The sequence below is a fragment of the Lepisma saccharinum genome, assembly GCF_977018435.1.
Source record: "Lepisma saccharinum chromosome 15 unlocalized genomic scaffold, izLepSacc3.1 SUPER_15_unloc_1, whole genome shotgun sequence".
Lineage (NCBI taxonomy): Eukaryota > Metazoa > Arthropoda > Insecta > Zygentoma > Lepismatidae > Lepisma > Lepisma saccharinum.
This window is the reverse complement of record NW_028142892.1, coordinates 2,643,349-2,662,600: the sequence shown is the minus strand read 5'-3', so window position 1 is coordinate 2,662,600 and position 19,252 is coordinate 2,643,349. Positions and strand designations below refer to the sequence as shown.

The 19,252-nt window shown below is 37.8% G+C and overlaps 1 protein-coding gene across 1 annotated transcript in view; it reads left to right on the top strand.

Moving 5' to 3' along the window:
• Positions 1-355: 355 nt before the first annotated feature.
• Tbcd (tubulin folding cofactor D) overlaps positions 356-19,252 on the top strand; it is a 122,315-nt gene continuing 103,418 nt past the window's right edge. Inside the window, exon 1 of the mRNA XM_083115794.1 lies at positions 356-834. Coding sequence (XP_082971920.1) covers positions 466-834 — 369 coding nt within the window. The 5' untranslated portion in view covers positions 356-465. The remainder of the gene's footprint in view (positions 835-19,252) is intronic.

The following is a 19,252-nucleotide window of genomic DNA, read 5'->3' as shown; positions in this document are numbered from 1 at the left end:
CATTTTTGCCCCCACCAAAGGGAAAGTAAATCGTCCTTGCCCCCAATTATGTAACCCAATCGCCGCCACTGTTATTAAATATAATAAAATATCAACATTCGAATTGCATTGACTTTTCTCAGATATCTCCGGGGGCAAGTGCCCCACTGTCCCCCTCTTGTGAGCGCTCATGATTTCTGTCCTTAAATTTTACTGTGTTTTTAAGTAAATATGTTGTATATTGAACTATTTGAAACTTTGATGCACATAGGCAATTTATGAAGGTAGGTCACAGTGATAGTAATTTTACGAATATTTTACATTTAAGAATGAGAACTGGCAACAGTGACATGTGTAGAAAAAAAAAAGACGAATCTGACAGGTGACAACTGAGAAGCAAGTAGCGTTTATCCAGCTTTGCTACTACGTTTTAGGGGTTTTAAGTTTTGGGCGTTTGACTCGCAAATGTGTTTTTGAGTTTGAAATATGGTTGCTGCAGATATGGATGATATTGTTCGAGATGAAGAGAATCCTGAAAATATTGGACTGGGTTCTGCCCATGAGATGTTCGTTGAAGTGGATGAAGTACTTAATATCGTTGAAAATTTAAAAACAACATACTCCAACATGACAGCTGTCGAACGAGCGAACGAAAGATTTTTATTTATATTGAACCAATATCAAGAACAACCTCATTTATTGGACCCTCATCTCGACGATCTGTTGGAGAAATTAATTCACATTGCTAGAGAGAAGGATGCAGATATGGCATTGAAACACAAATGTTTCCGATACCTGTATATTATCACAAAGGTCAGAGGCTATAAGATTGTGGTTCGACATTTGCCGCATGAGGTAAGTGCTGGAATAAATCCTATTCCTTTTTTTTTTTTTTTTTTTTGCATAGTAGTTGCCACCATTTTTTTAGCATCATACTCGGACTGTAGTTTTAAAACTATACTGCTGAATATTTGGGGTACTACTTTACTAGGTACTACTTTACTATACCTGAGACACCTTGGAATCATTTCTTTCGCACTTTTTTACATTGCTAACGTACTATTCTGCATTCCGGAACACTTATTTAGGTGAAATAATTGAATTGTTAGGAAAGTAATGTATATTTCTTACATTTACGAGTACTTACTGTTCTTGTTTATTTCCACACACAACATGGCGATAGCTTACCGTTGGTCGTTCCTTGAGCCAGAAAACCCATTGACGTTAGCCCAAAAAAATCACGATAGCCCCACAAACCATGACGGGGACGAGGTATGCCTACTAGGTTAGGTTAGGCCTGTTAGGTTTGGTTCCATTAGCACTCCTTTCGTTCAATTTAGCATATACGGACAATACGAGAGCGTATTGTGCTCTCATGCAGGAAGCAAATGGCGGCAGCAGCAATAGCGCGTCGGAAATAGATTTTCGTACAAAACCACATGCATTCGCATTAAAATGAATCAAAATTACATTCCCGAACATCAACAACGCTACAGAAAATGATTTGCGTCAGTACTTTCTCCTGTAAATTTGAAGAAATCTGTCTCAGGTATAGTAAAGTGTTACCCTTTACTATACCGGAGACACCTATCAATGATTTATTTCGCAATTTTTTACATTGCTAATGTAGTATTCTGCATTGCGAAACATTTCTTTAGGTGAAATAATGAATTTCTAACGAAAATAATGTCTATTTCTTACATTAACGAGTACTTACTGTTGTTCATTATTTCCCACAAACCATCCACGGGTAGCCCCAAAAACCATTGACGTTAGCCCAAAAATTCACGATAGCCCCATGAACCATCACGGGGACGAGGTATGCCTACTAGGTTAGGTTAGGCCTGTTAGGTTAGGTTCCATTAGCACTCCTTTCGTTCAATTTAGCATATACGGACAACATCGGCTTGTAGCAGCAACAATAGCGCGTATTGTGCTCTCCTGCAGAAAGCAAATGTCGGCAGCAGCAATAGCACGTTGGAAATAGATTTTCGTAGAAAACCACATGCATTCGCATTAAAATGGATCAAAACTACATTCCCGAACATCAACAACGCTACAGAAAATGATTTGCGTAAGTACTTTCTCCTGTAAATTTGAAGACATCTGTCTCCGGTATAGTCAAGTGTTACCGTACGTTCAATCACGCATATCCGGACAACATCGGTTTTTCTCGATTTTCTCATCCAGGAAATTTTTCCTCGCCTTGGGATTTACTTTGTTACATTCCTTATACAATAACCTTTCCAACGATATATGACACGTATTCCTTAGGAAAAGGACGTAAACTAGACTCTTACCGAAATCCGTTTTAAAGGATATGGAAAACTTACCTGAATTTCACACAAAACACCTTCCCGATGTTAGACAATACTACAGGAACTTATTACGGTAAGTAGTTTCTTCTGTAGAAATGAAGAATTCTGTCCGAAGGATAGTAAACTAGTACTGAACGTACTGAGGACATTTTTCGATGATGAAGCACATATTTAGGGGTGAAATGAGTTCTAATGGAACCTAACCTAACCTCGTAGGCATACCTCGTTCCCGTGAATGGTTAGTGGGGCTATCGTGAACAGAAAGTGTAAAAAGAAAAACTTACTTACCTACCCTAAGAGATGCCGGAGCGCCGGCTGTCTGCTATCACGGTTTTGAACGATGCACTGAATTATCACTGGGGATAAACGTATTATACACTATCTAGAAGATTTTGGAACCTGTTCTTCTTTAACACACATTCACAACGTGGACACAAAGACGAGCATGCAGTGTTGTTAACTCCCATCGGTTACCACCAAAAGGCAAGAAGGACGTAAACTAGACTCTAGCCAAAGGGACGTTAGAAATTGGCCGGAGTCACCTGCCCCCAAACTTTTAAATTTGAAGAAATCCGGGTAAGAGTCTAGTTTATGTCCTTTTCCTAAGGAATACGTGTCATATATCGTTGGTAAGGTTATTGTATAAGGAATTCAACAAAGTAAATCCCAAGGCGAGGAAAAATTTCCTTAAGGGAGAAAATCGAGAAAAACCGATGTTGTCCGGATATGCGTGATTGAACGTACTGAGGACATTTTTCGATGATGAAGCACATATTTAGGGGTGAAATGAGTGCTAATGGAACCTAACCTAACCTCGTAGGCATACCTCGTTCCCGTGAATGGTTAGTGGGGCTATCGTGAACAGAAAGTGTAAAAAGAAAAACTTACCCTAAGAGATGCCGGAGCGTCGGCTGTTTGCTAGCACGGTTTTGAACAATGCACTGAATTATCACTGGGAATAAACGTATTTTACACTACCTAGAAGTTTTTGGAACCTGTTCTTCTTGAACACGCATTCACAACCCGGACACAAAGACGAGCATGCAGTGTTGTTAACTCCCATCAGTTACGACCAAAAGGCAAGAAGGACGTAAACTAGACTCTAGCCGAATTGGTAAGTACGAACCATGCGAAACACAAAATATCCGATTTTAATGTGTCTCCGATCTATGAAACTGTTACCGTAGTTTCTCCTGTAAAAAAGAAGAAATGGGTTTCTGATATACCGAACTGTTACCATTTTTATTTACCGTGAAATTTTCACACATGACAATTCTGACATTATTGCGATTGATTGACTCCATTCACTAAATCATACATATATGAATGAATGTGTTTTGACAGGTTATAATCTACTTTAAATGCTTCAGTGATGACACTTAGGGGGAAGGTGGTTCATATAGGCCACTAACCTGTTACAAAAGTGATTGGCTTCCATGTCCCCACTCCCCCCAGTTTTTATAAAATATTTTGGTTGTTATTAATGTATATAATAGTATCATTATTGTTATTTGCAATACTTTGCATTCACTTTCGAACTTCTGAAAATGTTTTGTGTATTCACATCAGCTCCTGTAACATCCCCCCCCCCCCCCCTTTCATGTTAGTCTACCTTCTGAAATTGGTAATGGATGTGATTCCATGATGATTGTTGCCAGTGCCACAGAAAGATGAGGAATGATTGTAGAAATAAATTACCATGCTAGTAAGTCACAGCTGTATCAGGAGAAAAAAAGAATATAGCAGATACATATAGAGGCAAGATTGAAAGAGATCATTCTGCAGAAAATATTCTGTATGCTGAAAATGCATATGTGTAGCATGATGTTATCGGAATTACATAATCGAAACTTGGGCCCTAATTTTATCTCTGACATCACTACTTGCTTATGTTTGGGAATAATTTGTAATAAGATTAGGTTGCCACCTAATTTGCATAATTGTTTTCCAATTTCTTGTATAAAACTGGTTATTGTCTCGAACTTTTCATCCCAAATTCCAAACTGATCATTGTACACATGCATTTTAACAGGATTCAAGTTTTATTCATATTTGTACACACAGAATTCATAGATGTAGTGATTACCTGTGCGTGTTTTGTGAAGAATGTTTTGTCCATTCCATATACTCTCCTATATGTGTATTTCTCGTGAACAGCCATTCATTTACTGTTGTGTTGAGTACAGACTGCTGCTGCTATCAACTTCATATGTAGTGCAAAGTCGTTTCCTGCTGAGACCTGTTACCATGTGATATATTATTTCCATTACATTTTCACATAACCTCCCTGAATTCTTTCGTAGTTAGGTTAGGTGGATCATTAAAAAATAATGTCGGGTCATTCCATGCCAAACCATCCAATGGTGGTTGCATGACCATTTTAAAAAAAATCATTTTTAGTACATAGGTTTGTACATGTTTCTAGATATCAAAACCAATGTTCAAAAATATTATTGTCTTTAGTTCTCCTGGGGCAGCCATTTTTCCAACATGGCGCATGGCTTTTCTTGCTCATGTAGCAGTATACAGAAACCTTAATATCTAAAAAACCATTAAAGCTAGAGACCTGAAACAAAATTCATTTTGTAGCTAATGAAGTATACTTCCTATGATATTCAGGTATGTTTTGCTTGAAATTGCATCGTAAGTACGAAAATTATGGTGGAAAATGGGGTAATAATAGTTAAAAAATTGCATTTTTAAGCCCGATTTTTTTAATGAAAGGGTTTAGTCTAAGGCTTGATTTTTTTTCATGTGTAGACCTACCTGCAGGCTGTCTGTAAATAAAATATCAGTGCTTAGAAATGCACCTGATTTTTACAGCATGGGCTCAAACATGGGCGTTCATTGAATTTTGACAGTTTTGGGGGTTAAATATCTCAGATGGGTCCCCTTTCTGAAATTTGGCACATAGGAAGCCCTTCATGAACCTAACTCACAGTAAAAATCTCAGCTTTTAGATTCAACTTGTTTTGGTCAATATGAGGTAACGGATGTCACCTAATTTCTGACGTTGCAAAGTAAGGTTAAACTACATTCCATACTTAGAATAATGAAATTATAACACCATTAAGCCTTGTTTCCATAATTATGAAAAACTAAATATGCTGACCAAGGCAGTAATTTATGTTTTTAATAAAATAAATTACTGCCTTGGTCAGCATATTTAGTTTTTCAGAATAATGAAGTCTTTTCTTTTTCTTTTTTTAAATTTTGTGTTAAATAAAGGCTCAGAAAATATAGTAACATAAGGTTTTAATACTTGACTTACCAGAAATTGAAATTACAAGGTATGACAATTGAAAATCTGTGAAATTTCATTGCAAAAGGTTTGATTTATTAGGTACACACGACCAGTTGGTGTTGTCAGCTCCAGTTTCCTATTCATTCTCTGTGTTAAATCAGGCAGGATTCTCTGTTCTTTCACTAAGTTCCTAAGTAAATTATCAGAAACCTTCAGTTCATCACACATTTTTTCTTGACCAAGTGGTAGCAATCAAACTGATGATTCTGACCTTTTCAACATTAGTTTTTGCTCATTTACATTTTTCTTCTTATAATTTCAATTATATGATTGTACTGGCCACGCAAAGGATTGTCACACTTGCTTTCCTTTTCTTCAGTTTTAATACTTAGTGAAAAGCAACTTTCCAGTTTCCTTTGCACTCTTTGTAGGATGTGAATAGTTTTTCGAGCAAGATCACTTTATTGTTTTTCTGCAATCAGCCTCCTCAGTTTTGAAACAGGAGATGCATAAAAAACAGAACAGACTTCATGCATTTCCATTAATTTTCCTTGGCTTGGCACAAAGACATGATTTCAATTCTGGCATTTAAGTGAGTCACTTTCTCCACATATGAAACTTTTACTCCAACATATCAGGCATATTGATTTAACTGGTATAAGGCTTTCTTGACACTTTTTTTTGCCTTACCTTACTTAACCTTTTCTTTAAGTGGTACTTCTGAAGATCACAACATACTTTACCATATAAAAAGCTATATTTAATGGTATTTGCATATTGTCTCTAAGCTATACACCTGTAGTCTTGACCTAAGAAGTGTTATCATTTTCACTGACTTTGTTAAGATTAGTTAGGTCTTTGGGAACCTTACCAAAAGGGTATTTATGACAGTCCTCTCCCGTTAAAAATATTACAGAACACTCCATTTCCTGTCACAGATAACGAACATTCACAAGTCACTACTCTCGGCACATTAGGCAAAGGAAGAATGACAGCAGAGATTGTACATGCACACATCAATTCCAGGCTTGCCTCACATCCTATCAAAACATATCTCTGAATCTTCTGCTGTGCATGACACACATCTATTTCAACGAATGTCTTTTCTTGAAAGAAAGAAAAAGTGGAAAATAAAGGAAACAAAATATAATATATTCTACCAGCTTTGACACTCCAAAATAAATAGCCTACTTTCAGTGGAGTGCCCAAGGAGGGGTTTGTGGGGATCATAACCCAATACCTTTGGCCTAGTATTCCATAAACAATTACGTCAAAGGCAGGATAATGTGGCAAAAACAGGGCTGTATACTAAAAAAGTATATGTAACCCCCCCTCCCCTCCCTTTCGAAATTCCTGGGCATGCCACTGCCTATCTTAAGCTGCATGTACTGCTACATTGATAAAAATATGGGGGAAGCTCAGTTTTGGAGCTGACAATACCAACTGGTCGTGGGTACCTAATAAATCAAACCTTTTGCAATGAAATTTCGCAGATTTTCAATTGTCATACCTTGTAATTTCAATTTCTGGTAAGTCAAGTATTAAAACCTTATGTTACTATATTTTCTGAGCCTTTATTTAACACAAAATTTAAAAAAGAAAAAGAAAAGACTTCATTATTCTAAGTATGGAATGTAGTTTAACCTTACTTTGCAACGTCAGAAATTAGGTGACATACGTTACCTCATATTGACCAAAACAAGTTGAATCTAAAAGTTGAGATTATTACTGTGAGTTAGGTTCATGAAGGGCTTCCTATGTGCCAAATTTCAAAATTTTTAAAGGGGACCCATCTGAGATATTTAACCCCCAAAACTGTCAAAATTCATTGAACTGCCATGTTTGAGCCCATGCTGTAAAAATGGGGTGCATTTCTAAGCACTGATATTTTATTTACAGACACCCTGCAGGTAGGTCTACACATGAAAAAAAAATCAAGCCTTAGACTAAACCCCTTCATTAAAAAAAATCGGGCTTAAAAATGCAATTTTTTAACTATTATTACCCCATTTTCCACCATAATTTTCGTACTTTTCGATTCAATTTTAAGCAAAACATACCTGAATATCATAGGAAGTATACTTCATTAGCTACAAAATGAATTTTGTTTCAGGTCTCTAGCTTTAATGGTTTTTTTAGATATTAAGGTTTCTGTATACTGCTACATGAGCAAGAAAAGCCATGCGCCATGTTGGAAAAATGGCTGCCCCAGGAGAACTAAAGACAATTTTTTTTTTTTGGTTTTGATATCTAGAAACATGTACAAACGTATGTACTAAAAATTAAAATTTTCTGAAATTGTCGTGCAACCATTTTTTAAAAAATTGGTTGATTTGACATGGAATGACCCTGTCCCTAAATTCGGTAACGGTTCTGAATATGTAATGATTTTTGCAAGCTTTATAGAAGTATTGGGAAGTGCTTTACAATATTGGAAATAATTGTGGAAGGAAGTTCGAGCTTAAAGATAAAGTTCCCTGTGGTTATAGCACCATGCCATGAAGGCACATTTTATGGGATGGGGGTTTAGGGCCCCACGTATTCTCGATCTCTGCCATTTTGGAGGTGATGTGACAAGTACTATGCTCCGGCTGTCTTTACCATCCACGATTGCCACCAGGTACCCATTGATTTGAGGCTGGTTGAACCCCAAAGCCACTTTATATGGGCACAAGGCTGGGAAAGTTCCGACCTTAGATCATCCACCACGCGAATCAAAACCTGGGTCTCCCATGTGGCAGTCACATGCCCTACCGACTAAAATGGAAGTTTGAAGTTTCACAAATTCCTATTTACAGGAGATATTGTAACTTAAAAAGACCTTACACGAGTGTGTCTTCTTGGTTTACACACGTTCAACAGGTTTTCATCCGAGGCTCAACTGGGGTTTCATGTTTGAGATCAAATGTTTGTGGGGGCAAACATTTTTTCCACCTTATGTAAGATGCCATTGGAAGCATTTATGGATGTTATTTTATAGCTAAGAGTCCTAAACTTGACGTGACTAACCTAGCAAGAATGCTTGACCAATGCAATACTCCTTTGCACCCCATGCATGTGAAGTAGATGTCAGCAGCAGTCTGTATCCAAGATGACAGTAAACAAATGTTTTTTCGCATACAAAGAATCATATAGGAGTATACCTATTATTTGAGCGAATTTACAATACCAGAAGTATCTTTAATTTGTTTGAAATTCGGCATACTCACTAAATTTTCGCCTCCTAATCACGAATCTGCAGTTGAAATTTGTCGGTCACGTCTAGTAAAATGAAATGCAAAGTAAGATGAAATACGTGGGTCCGTCAACGGAGTAAACACCCTTGATTTATGAAGAAAACGACTATTTTTTGCAATGATTAGCGTTTCAAAACTATGTTTATGATGACCCTTAATTTTTACTATGCTTACCTAACCTTACCGTCAATGGTTTGTGGGGGCAAACATTTTTTCCACCTTATGTAAGATGCCATTTTCTGAAATGCAAATCAATGCTCCATGCAATGGGAACTTCACTTGTTCACATCATCAAGCATGGCTACCATAATTGTGTATCAACAATCATAGCATTAATATGTTCACGTAATTTCACAATTCTTGGAACCGCCAATTTTTAACTGCAGATTCTTGATTATGAGTATTAGTGAGTATGTGTAATTTCAAAGCAATCTGAGATACTTCCGGTATTGTAAATTTATACCCTTTTATTTACTGTGTAACTCTTTGCGGCACAGTGGTTACCAATGGTAGCCACCTCAAGATTGTCCTTTTCGGCTCGGTGGTTAGTGTCACTGACCACCACTTGAAATGCAAATTTTCGTTTTGTGTGGTATTTTAACTCGAATGTTTCGGTTTGAGGTGTATCGCCTTTTGTCTGAAATGAGATTTTGGGGATTGTTGTTTCTTATGTTTACTCCAGTCTCCTTTATGGTGCCGCTTTTGTGCCGATTTTGTTGAATGTTGTTGTAAACAGTGATTGTTAATGACTAATTGTTGTAATGGTAGTTCTTTTTCGTTTTCTGCCGAATCCACTGTGCTTTTATATTTCCCCATTACCGTGGCTACCTCTGTGCCAAGAAGTGGAGGTTTTTGTGCGGTCGTTCACAAAGGAACTCTTCATATCTAGGTGGTTAGTGTTGCTGACCACCGCGCAGATTTGGTTGCTTTCGGAACTCTGTGTAAAGTTTACATATTTCCTAAAATCATGGAGAGGCTGACTGATCAGGATATTCAAGACTTTTTTAATGCTGAGAACATACCCTCAGGCTCCGATTTGGACTTCAGTAGTGATGATTCAGATGCAGATCCCACTTTTCACCCAGAAATGAGTGCAGAAGGAATGTGCATTGCAGAAACGTTCATGTAACAAGGTCACCAGTTTGGGATCAGACATCTCATCAAACAACTCCAGTGCCACATTTCTCAAGTGGGGTGGGACCGACTGATGCTGTGAAGGAACTGCAAGATAAGAGCCCTCTTGCAATTTTTTCACTCTTTTTCAATGATGAGCTGCTCAATCATATTGTTTCACACGAACTTATATTCTACACAACAAGGTAAGCCCTTCCAACCGACAGACATGGATGAAATTCGAGTATTTATAGGAATGAACATTTTTATGGGTCTCAAATGAATGTCAAGTTACAGAGATTATTGGTCATCGAAACCAGACTGGCATGACTTTTATATTTCGAAACTAATGAGTGTAAAAAGGTTTGGTTGGCTGTTGGGTCACATACATTTCAACAACAATGCTGTTCAACCAGAGCGTCGTGATCCACAAGTTGATAGATTATATAAACTCCGACCATTTCTGAACAATCTGGCACACTCTTTCACGCAAAACTACAAAGCTTATCAGAAACTTGTCGTCGATGAATCAATGGTAAAATTCAAAGGAAGATCTAGTATGAAACAATTCATGAGGGATAAGCCAATCAAAAGAGGTTTCAAGATATGGATACTCTGTGACTCATCTGGATATAACCACAGGTTCGAAATCTATACTGGGAAAACAAGCGAGCAAGGTGAGAAAGGGTTGGCTTCCAGAGTTGTTCTCAGTCTCTGTCATGATTTTATTGATAAAAACCATGTTCTATTTGTAGGCAACTACTTCAATAGCTATGAGCTCCTGCTAACTCTAAAAGCCAAAAATATTTTTGCTTGTGGGAGAGTGAATCCTGCACGGAAGTTCCTACCTAGTCTCAAAGGGGAGAAGGAACTAAAGAGAGGAGAATATGATTGCCAACAGTCCGATGATGGCATAACAATGATAAGATGGAAGGATAAACGAGCAGTGAACTTTTTGTCTAATTTCCACAATCCTAATGATACAATAACCATCAGTAGGAAGGCAAAAGATGGTACTATTTCAGATGTGCCCTGCCCAAAGATTGTGAAGGAGTACAATAAAAATATGAATTTTGTCGATAATTTTGATCGACTGAAGAATGATTACCAGATTGACAGCAAAAGTAAGAAATGGCACTTGAGATTATTTTTTCACTTTCTTGATGCAGCTCTAACAAATGCTTTTATTATTCACAATCAAATTGAAGGTGAGAAGTTCACTAACAAGGAATTTAGGAGGGATGTATATATAGGTTTGTTCTCCAAAAGAATAGCAACTCCACACACTCCCCCAAACAGAAGTTTAGAAATAAAGCGCCACAAACCTAGTGTCAAGCCGAGTATTAGGAACCAGAGTGCAAGCCATCAACCTAAGAGGTCCACATAAAGAAGATGTGCTAAGTGTAGCACGAAGAGCAATCCAGTCCGCACAATATGGATGTGCAGTGTTTGTAATGTGCCCCTTTGTTTGCGGAAGGATAAAGACTGTTTCCAAACCTTTCACCGGAATTGAAGTTGAATTTAGGTAAAGAAAACCTTTGTATTTCACAATTTTCATTCACATATGTTGCATAAAAAATCATGTTACATTTGCGTGGTGGTTATTGCTGATAACCACCAGTTTTTTTTTCAAATTAAAATTACAATTACAATAGAATTTAAAAAATATTATGAAAATATGTATTCTTATGTCAAAATAAAAGATATTAAAAGTGTTAATCTAAAAAAAAAAAATTCAAACCTTCTTCGCGCCGGAAGGGTCGGGAAATTTATCCAACTCCTGAGCCGCAAAGAGTTAATGATAATGATACTATTTGTGGTTTAACATGATTCTAGTATTTTGTATATTTTTCTACACACAATGTTTGCTATTTTAAAATTTATTGAATTTTAAATGAAGATAATTTAATTGTGATTACAGTTTACATATTACATTTCCTTTTGTGTGAATCTTTACCCCATCAATACATATATTTGGTTTCCTTTCTTAGAGCCTAATAAACACTATTAAATTATTACAAGATTAATGTACTTTCACCAAAAGTGATTCTGATATCTACAAATGCTTTATGTATTTGGTCTAGGAATTAATTCGTGCGGTTCTTGCGCACACATTGAAGCTGTAGTTCAAACACAAAATACATAAATACCTTAAGAAAAATATTGTCCATCGCGAGCCACCACTTTCGCCCATCTGTCAGGCAAGTTACGGATTCCGTGGCGAAAGAAGTCCTCATCCTTTGAAGCGATCCAGTCAGAGACCCATTTTTCGATATCTTCTGAAGAAGCGAACCGCTGTCCAATCAAATCGTTATTCATGCAATCGAACAAGTAGTGGTCCGAAGGAGCAACGTCTGGTGAATACGGCGGGTGGGGTAAAACTTCCCATCCGACATTTTCTAAATAGGTTTTGACCGGTTTTGCGACATGTGGGCGAGCGTTATCATGTTGAAAAATAAGTTTTTCATGTCTGTTCTCCCATTCTGGTTGTTTCCTGGCCAGAGCTTGCTTCAAGCGCATTAATTGTCGTCGATAACATTCTCCATTAATAGTTTCACCCGGTTGCAGCAGCTCATAGTACACCACACCTTTCATATCCCACGGCCTCTCCCATGGCGAAGTGGTAGCGTCATTGCCTTGTAATCAAGGGGTCCCGGGTTCGATACCCGGTGGAGGCACAAGTGGTTCGGATCCCACTTTAAACTGCAGGTCCAGTCCCAATTAGCCTTACTGTGCATAAAGTGGACTTAAAAACACCAACTCAACTTTCATATCCCACCATATGCACAGCATAACCTTTGCACAGTGAATATCTCGTTTCAGTTGTGATGGATCTGGTTCACCTGGCTTCACGCAGGCCTTTTTTCATTTAGGGTTCTCATAATGGATCCACTTCTCATCACCAGTAACAATGCGATGCGAAAACCCCTTTCTTTTCTGTCTTTGAAGCAGCAATTCGCAAATGGTTTTTCGTCTTTCAATTCATGTGGAACCCAATGTGACATCTTTTGAATCATTCCCATGGCTTTGAGGCATTTGGAAACTGTTGTTTGATCAACGCCTAATGCTTCTGCAAGTTCTTCCTGCATTTGACACGAATCCTGATCGAGCAATGCTCTCAATTCTTCGTCTTCAAATTTTTTTGGCTGTCCAGGTCGCTCTTGGTCTTCCAGGCCGAAATCACCACTTCTAAACCGTGCAAACCACTTCTGACACGTTCGCTCAGCTAGCGCATGGTCACCATACACTTCCACCAAAATATGATGACTTTCGGTAGCACTTTTCCGCATTTTAAAGTAATGAAGCAGAACACCCTGCAAAAACACTTTATCTGGCACGAACTGTGCCAAGGTATGTTGACTACAAAATGCTGTTGTTGACGTGTCAATCAACTGCCCTATACTACGAACGATGCACGCTGACAGGAGTTTTCAACGCATGTGTGGATACACGGAACTGTGAGACGATACGCTAGTTACGCCATCTCTTGTCCAGGCGCATGAATTAATTGCTAGACCAAATACATGATTCAATAAATTATTTATTTAAAGTGATTTAAATCACCTAATTTAAATCAATCCACCTTGGAGAATACAGAAGAGGAAAAAATCGTTCTCCAGAAAGCATGCAGGAAGTAATTGCTTAGACTCTGAAGTATGTGTTAACAGATGTAAATAAAAATTGAACAATGTAAAAATTGCATGTGTACTACGATTAAACATCAGAACTTGGGCACTAAATACTTTCAACAGCTAATCACATAATATCTATTCTCAACCACAAAACTCAGCATCTACGTCCAAGGTGGGGAACAGGTATCTGCAACAGAAATATCATTCTCAAACTTACGCAATATTAAATGCCATTATTACAAATGGACATTTTTTTTTTTTAGTACATTGCATGGGGCCGTTAACCCACAATACCCTAATCCCTTGAGAATTATGTTAATTTTTTTTTAGATAGACAGATTTAGATGTTTTACTTATTATAAAAATGGTTCCAGCACAGGGAAACACAAATAAAGATATTTGATCCTCGTTAGTAGAAATCTGCCATTTCGAAGTACTTTTGCCTCTTTTTATTAGTAACAAACAGTTGCATGCACACTAAGATAGTGAAAGAACATGTCGGAAATTGATATCCGTTCCGAACTTAATGACATAAAATTATAGCTGTTGTTGTAGAATGTTATGTTGGGTGGTATATTCTCTTGTACAAAGCTTTCGGGCTCTTCTTCTTCATGGTAAGGTAACACATGTACTTACGTTACTTCACAATAACACATCTCCACAATCTAAAAGCGAGGGAAAACGTTCATAAACAAGATAATCTTCATAAACCATGCAAAATCTGGCATTAGCCAGGGGAAGTGTTTGAGGGGCTGAACCCCCCCGAATTCTACGAATGTCCTCTTGGAAATAGTGTATAGTGATAATAAATTTTACTTCCTTAGCAGGGTAAACATCTTTATAATAAGTTGTAATATGCTGAGAAATTAATCATCTTCAAGGGTTCTACTCTCCACCTTTTCACCGGTAGTTGGTGGCTGCTGATAAGGGATGTGTCCACTACAAAATAAAATTCTGTTTTAAAAAATGCTGGCTTTTTTGAATGGGTGGTTCTTTGCAAGTATTATCTTCATATTTCGGTAGACTTATTAAATATATCTATATGGTATAAACATGTTTTGTATGTGTTTTTAATAGAACCTAATACTATGATATGATTTTCAATGTTTGAATTTGTTATATGAATATGTACATGAAGCAAAAAAGAAAATACGCTTCCAGCTCTACCTTTTGAAAATTTAGTATCAAATCTCTTTACATTAAATTTTGTGTTCAGTATTTGTATTCTGGCTTTCCAGTACATCATGTGTAATTTGGTTAAATGGCTGGTCACGAAGCAACTAGTGATGTATTTTTGATATTTGTTGCTGTGGTTCTCAACGTTTGTGAGACCACAACCCAGTAAATTTATTTCGTACAAGTCAATGTAAAAGTTTGTATGGAAATTAATATGCACCCTTAATTAATATTAATATACAGTGTGCCCATTTCGATCTTCAGCCAAGAGATCGGGAGAAGCGTGGCGGGCGGCACTGACGGAGATGCCGACATTTGCTGCCTGTAATGCCCGCTTATTTTTATGGACATATCCAGACATTTATATAAATATTGCAAAACGAGCACTAACCTGTATTATAATTCATCATCTGTAATTCATCCAAGTTCTGCCCTTATATACACCAAAAAATATGCATTAGAAACGATGTTAAGAGCCACAGATAATGAAACATTTTAATCATAGTTTTGACCAGGAACGTCCTGCTTAAGTTTATATCCTTGAAAGAGTTTTGTGTCGATGGGATCGTTTGGAGGTTTCGAATGTGCAACACTGTATCAAGATTACGCTGCAGACGAAACCGTTAAAAGTCAATGGTTTTCGTGAGCTTCCTTGCAATCCGAAATCTCAGAGCTCGAGTTTTTTGTTCTTTCGCGACTAGATGAAGACAGAGCTGTGAATATAGTGGCGAGCAGATGTAAACCAAGAGCGTGTTAATTTCATACTGTGCGCAAGAGTGTTATTGTTGGTTACTTGCCGTTACTTGTTTGTGTTATTGCAGTGTGTGTGTGTGTGTTATGTCAGTGAGACGATTAGAATGCCAGCCGCAAGGTTGACAATACGGGGGGGGGGGGGGGGGGATAAGTTTTCGGCCCGACCCAGAAGGACTTTAGCTACAGACACGAAAGTTTCAGGCTTTTCAACGTATTCTCCCCGAAGGTCTACACACTTGCACTTTGTTGCTCCAACTTCTCTAACGCCTCCAAAAAAAATAAAGATTTATCCTGGTCTGCAAAAAACTGTTTGGCAGCTTTTATAACCTCGTTATCACTTCTAAATTTCTGTCCTTTCAGAACTTTTTTCAGTCTAGAGTCGTTTTCACGTTCAGAAGACACAATGGGCTCTTATGGGCAATGCTTTTCTTATGGGAAATACGAGCACGCTGTTGTCAAATTTCTGGATTTACAAATTTAGCGTATGTAAAATCGGTACCTGCAGTTTTGCAGAAAATTTTGTAGAGAATACGATGGTGAACACAAAAAACTGGTAACTTGCTTACATAATTTTAGATAAATTAAAAACGCAAATTTTCTGTGAAAACACAATTTTTACATTGTTTTCATTCCTAACGTTGAAACATGCCGTAAAATTGAAGCTTTCATTATGAAAAAAATTGACACTGTTTTTTAATTGTCATAGGTGACGGTGGTACTCAGAATTTATCAATACTTTAAAGCATATTTGCATTGAAAAATATTCAAATAAAGTATGTGGAGATTTTTTATATTCGTGCAGTAGAAAATGTCGTCGCTGGCCATTTTTTGTTCTGTAATTCCAAGTAAAAACTTCCAGCGACAAAGTTGTGGAGAAAATAATGAAATTATTTTTTATAACCACTCAAAGGTTCCCAAAAATATTACTTCCATGCATTTGGAGTTTCTTTTTTACCCGAACCGCACGCGAAGTAAGGAGACGTTGTCTGGCCATCTTGAGCTGACTCACCGCAGCATTCCGGCTAATCACCACCAAGTTTTCCAGTTATTTTATTTCCATTCAGTAAAAATATGAACTTCATGCAGTTTGTTATAATAGAATTGAAATTACTTAAATTTAATAATTGACAATTATTTCCAATGCTGTTGTTGTGAGCAACATTAGTGCTGTCGCAAATACACGTTGTTTTCGTTTACATTACTGTCGACATTAATACTGAAATGAAGATCACCTTTCAGTTTCCAACGTACACATAAATTCATAGACACCATATTAACCTTTGAAAGGCTTTCCAACACGTGACAAAATATGGGGCTTCAAGATAGAAATATGACATGCCTTGCTTGAGTCATTCACGTCTTATCAGTTCACGTGGGCCATAACTCATTTGTTTGTTTGGGTTGCAACTTAATCTAACCCGTGTGCCAGGTTCCCCTTACTTGAGTGAGAGATCTGCTTTGGTCTGTTTAGACTTTTTCCCTCTCCCGAAAAAGTGTTTTCAGTTGTGTGAGCTCTCAGTGATTTTTACTTTTTTAAGTGATTTCTGAAGTGTCATATTCGTGCATTACACTCGCGTGTGTAGTGATCGCAATGGATCATAGTAAAAATAATAACTGTAACATTCACAGTATAATATTAATATTAATAATTACATATAATTATCATTATATATACAAAATATGTAACACCTTTCTTGTGAAGGAAGGTCATCATTTCCCGGCGACATGAGCTAGCGCTGTATTGGCAACACTGTGCGGTTTCTCCATAAGCACCGTTGTGTCTTCTGAACGTGAAAACGACTCTAGGGAAGAGATAATAATCATAGGGTGCAAGGTCTGGCGAGTAAGGTGGGTGGTCAATGCACTGAAACCCTAGGTTCTTCAGAAAATCCATTGTTCTTCCAGAGCCTTGTGAACGGGAGCATTGTCCTGCAGAAACAACACACTACTTCTCAATTTTCCCCGGCGCTTTTCTTTAATAGCGTCCTTTAACTTAGCCAGAAGACTCTGATGTTATGGTTTGTCCCTTTGGAAGGTTGTCTGATAACAAAACACCATCCTTATTCCAGAATATTGAGGCAAGCAGACCTGCGGACCTCTGTGCTTTGAATTTCTTTGGCCTGGGAGATCCTGAGTGGCGCCACTCGCATGATTGCTGTTTGGTCTTAGGATCAAAGTAGTGGAACCAAATTTTATTCTGGGTAACAAGCCGATTCAAAAAATCGTCCTTAGAGTTCACAAAATACCGCAAAATCACCTGAGAAGATGCCACACGTTTGCATTTCTCATCGGCATTCAAACGTTTAAGCACCCATTTCGAAGAAAGCTTGTGCATGTCCAACTGATCATGGATTATCGACCAGACACGTTCTTTGGATATGTGCAAGGTCTCAGCTATCGCTTGAAGACAAATTCGTTTGTTACTCAAAATCAGGTCATGAACCTCATCCAATTTTTCCAGAGTTGACACTGACACTGGTCTCCCACACCTTTCACCATCTTCTGTGGAAAAATCACCACGCTTAAAGTTTGAGCACCATTTCTTCACAGTGGAGTGTGAAGGGCAATGTACACCCAATGTGTCTAGCATGCCACCATGGATTTCCTTCGGCGACTTCTGTTACAGGAAAAAGAACTTCATGACACCTCGCAACTCCTCCTTGGTAAATTCCACATTTGGCTGCACCATGCTTCAATCAATGGCCTGTGTAGGAAAAACCGTTAGTGATACGATCATCCCAGCTGGCCCTTAAACTTCCAAAAGATCAATGGTTCAAATGCAATGCATGATTTCAGGATGACATGTGCGGAAGGGGGTCAGGCGGAGAACTTATCAGCCCCCCCCCTCAATAGAACAAATAATTTTTATGATCAACACTTATGTGAAAACAGACGCGTGTAGGCAATTTGTACAGAAATTCCCAGGCGTTTCACCTCCACATAGAGATACGGTTAGACATCTTGTCCTTAAATTACGAGAAACTGGATCGTTAAATTGTAAAACACCTATGCAAAAACGACAGATTCTAACCGAAGCAAAATTTGATGAAATTGGTGCAGCGTTAAAACGTTCTCCAAACAAACCTGTACGCCGTGTTTCACAGGAGATGGGCATGTTAAAATTATCAGCACATACAGCCACTAAGCTACTAAAATTAAAACCGTACAGAGTTTCTATAGTGCAAGAATTACAGCCCACTGACAACATAAGTAGAGTAAATTTCTGTAATTGGGTTTTGCAGAATATTGTAGATGGTATTGTTGATCCACAGTTAACATTTTTTTTCGGATGAGGCATGGTTTCACTTGCATGGTCATGTTTGTTCACAGAACAATAGATACTGGAGCACTGAAAATCTCCGAATAATACACGAAGTTCAGTTACATGATGCAAAAATTGGTGTGTGGTGTGCTGCAAGTGCAAAAAGAATAATAGGGCCTATATTTTTTAAAGACGCAATAAATTCATAGAGGTACTGCTCACAAATACTCGCGCCGTTTTTTCTGTTGTTATCAGATAATGAGAGACAATATGGGTATTTTCAACAAGATTCGGCCACAGCCCATACCGCCGCTGATTCTTTGGACACTATAAGGGAGGTGTTTGTTGACAGAATTATTTCTAGAGGTTTATGGCCTTCACGTTCACCAGATCTTACCGTATGTGACTTTTATTTGTGGGGAACCTTAAAAAATAGAGTGTACCGAAATAACCCTCATAGCATCGACAAACTAAAAGACAATATAAGGGCAGAACTAGGAAGAATTACGGAAGAAGAACTTTTGCGTGTGTATCAAAAT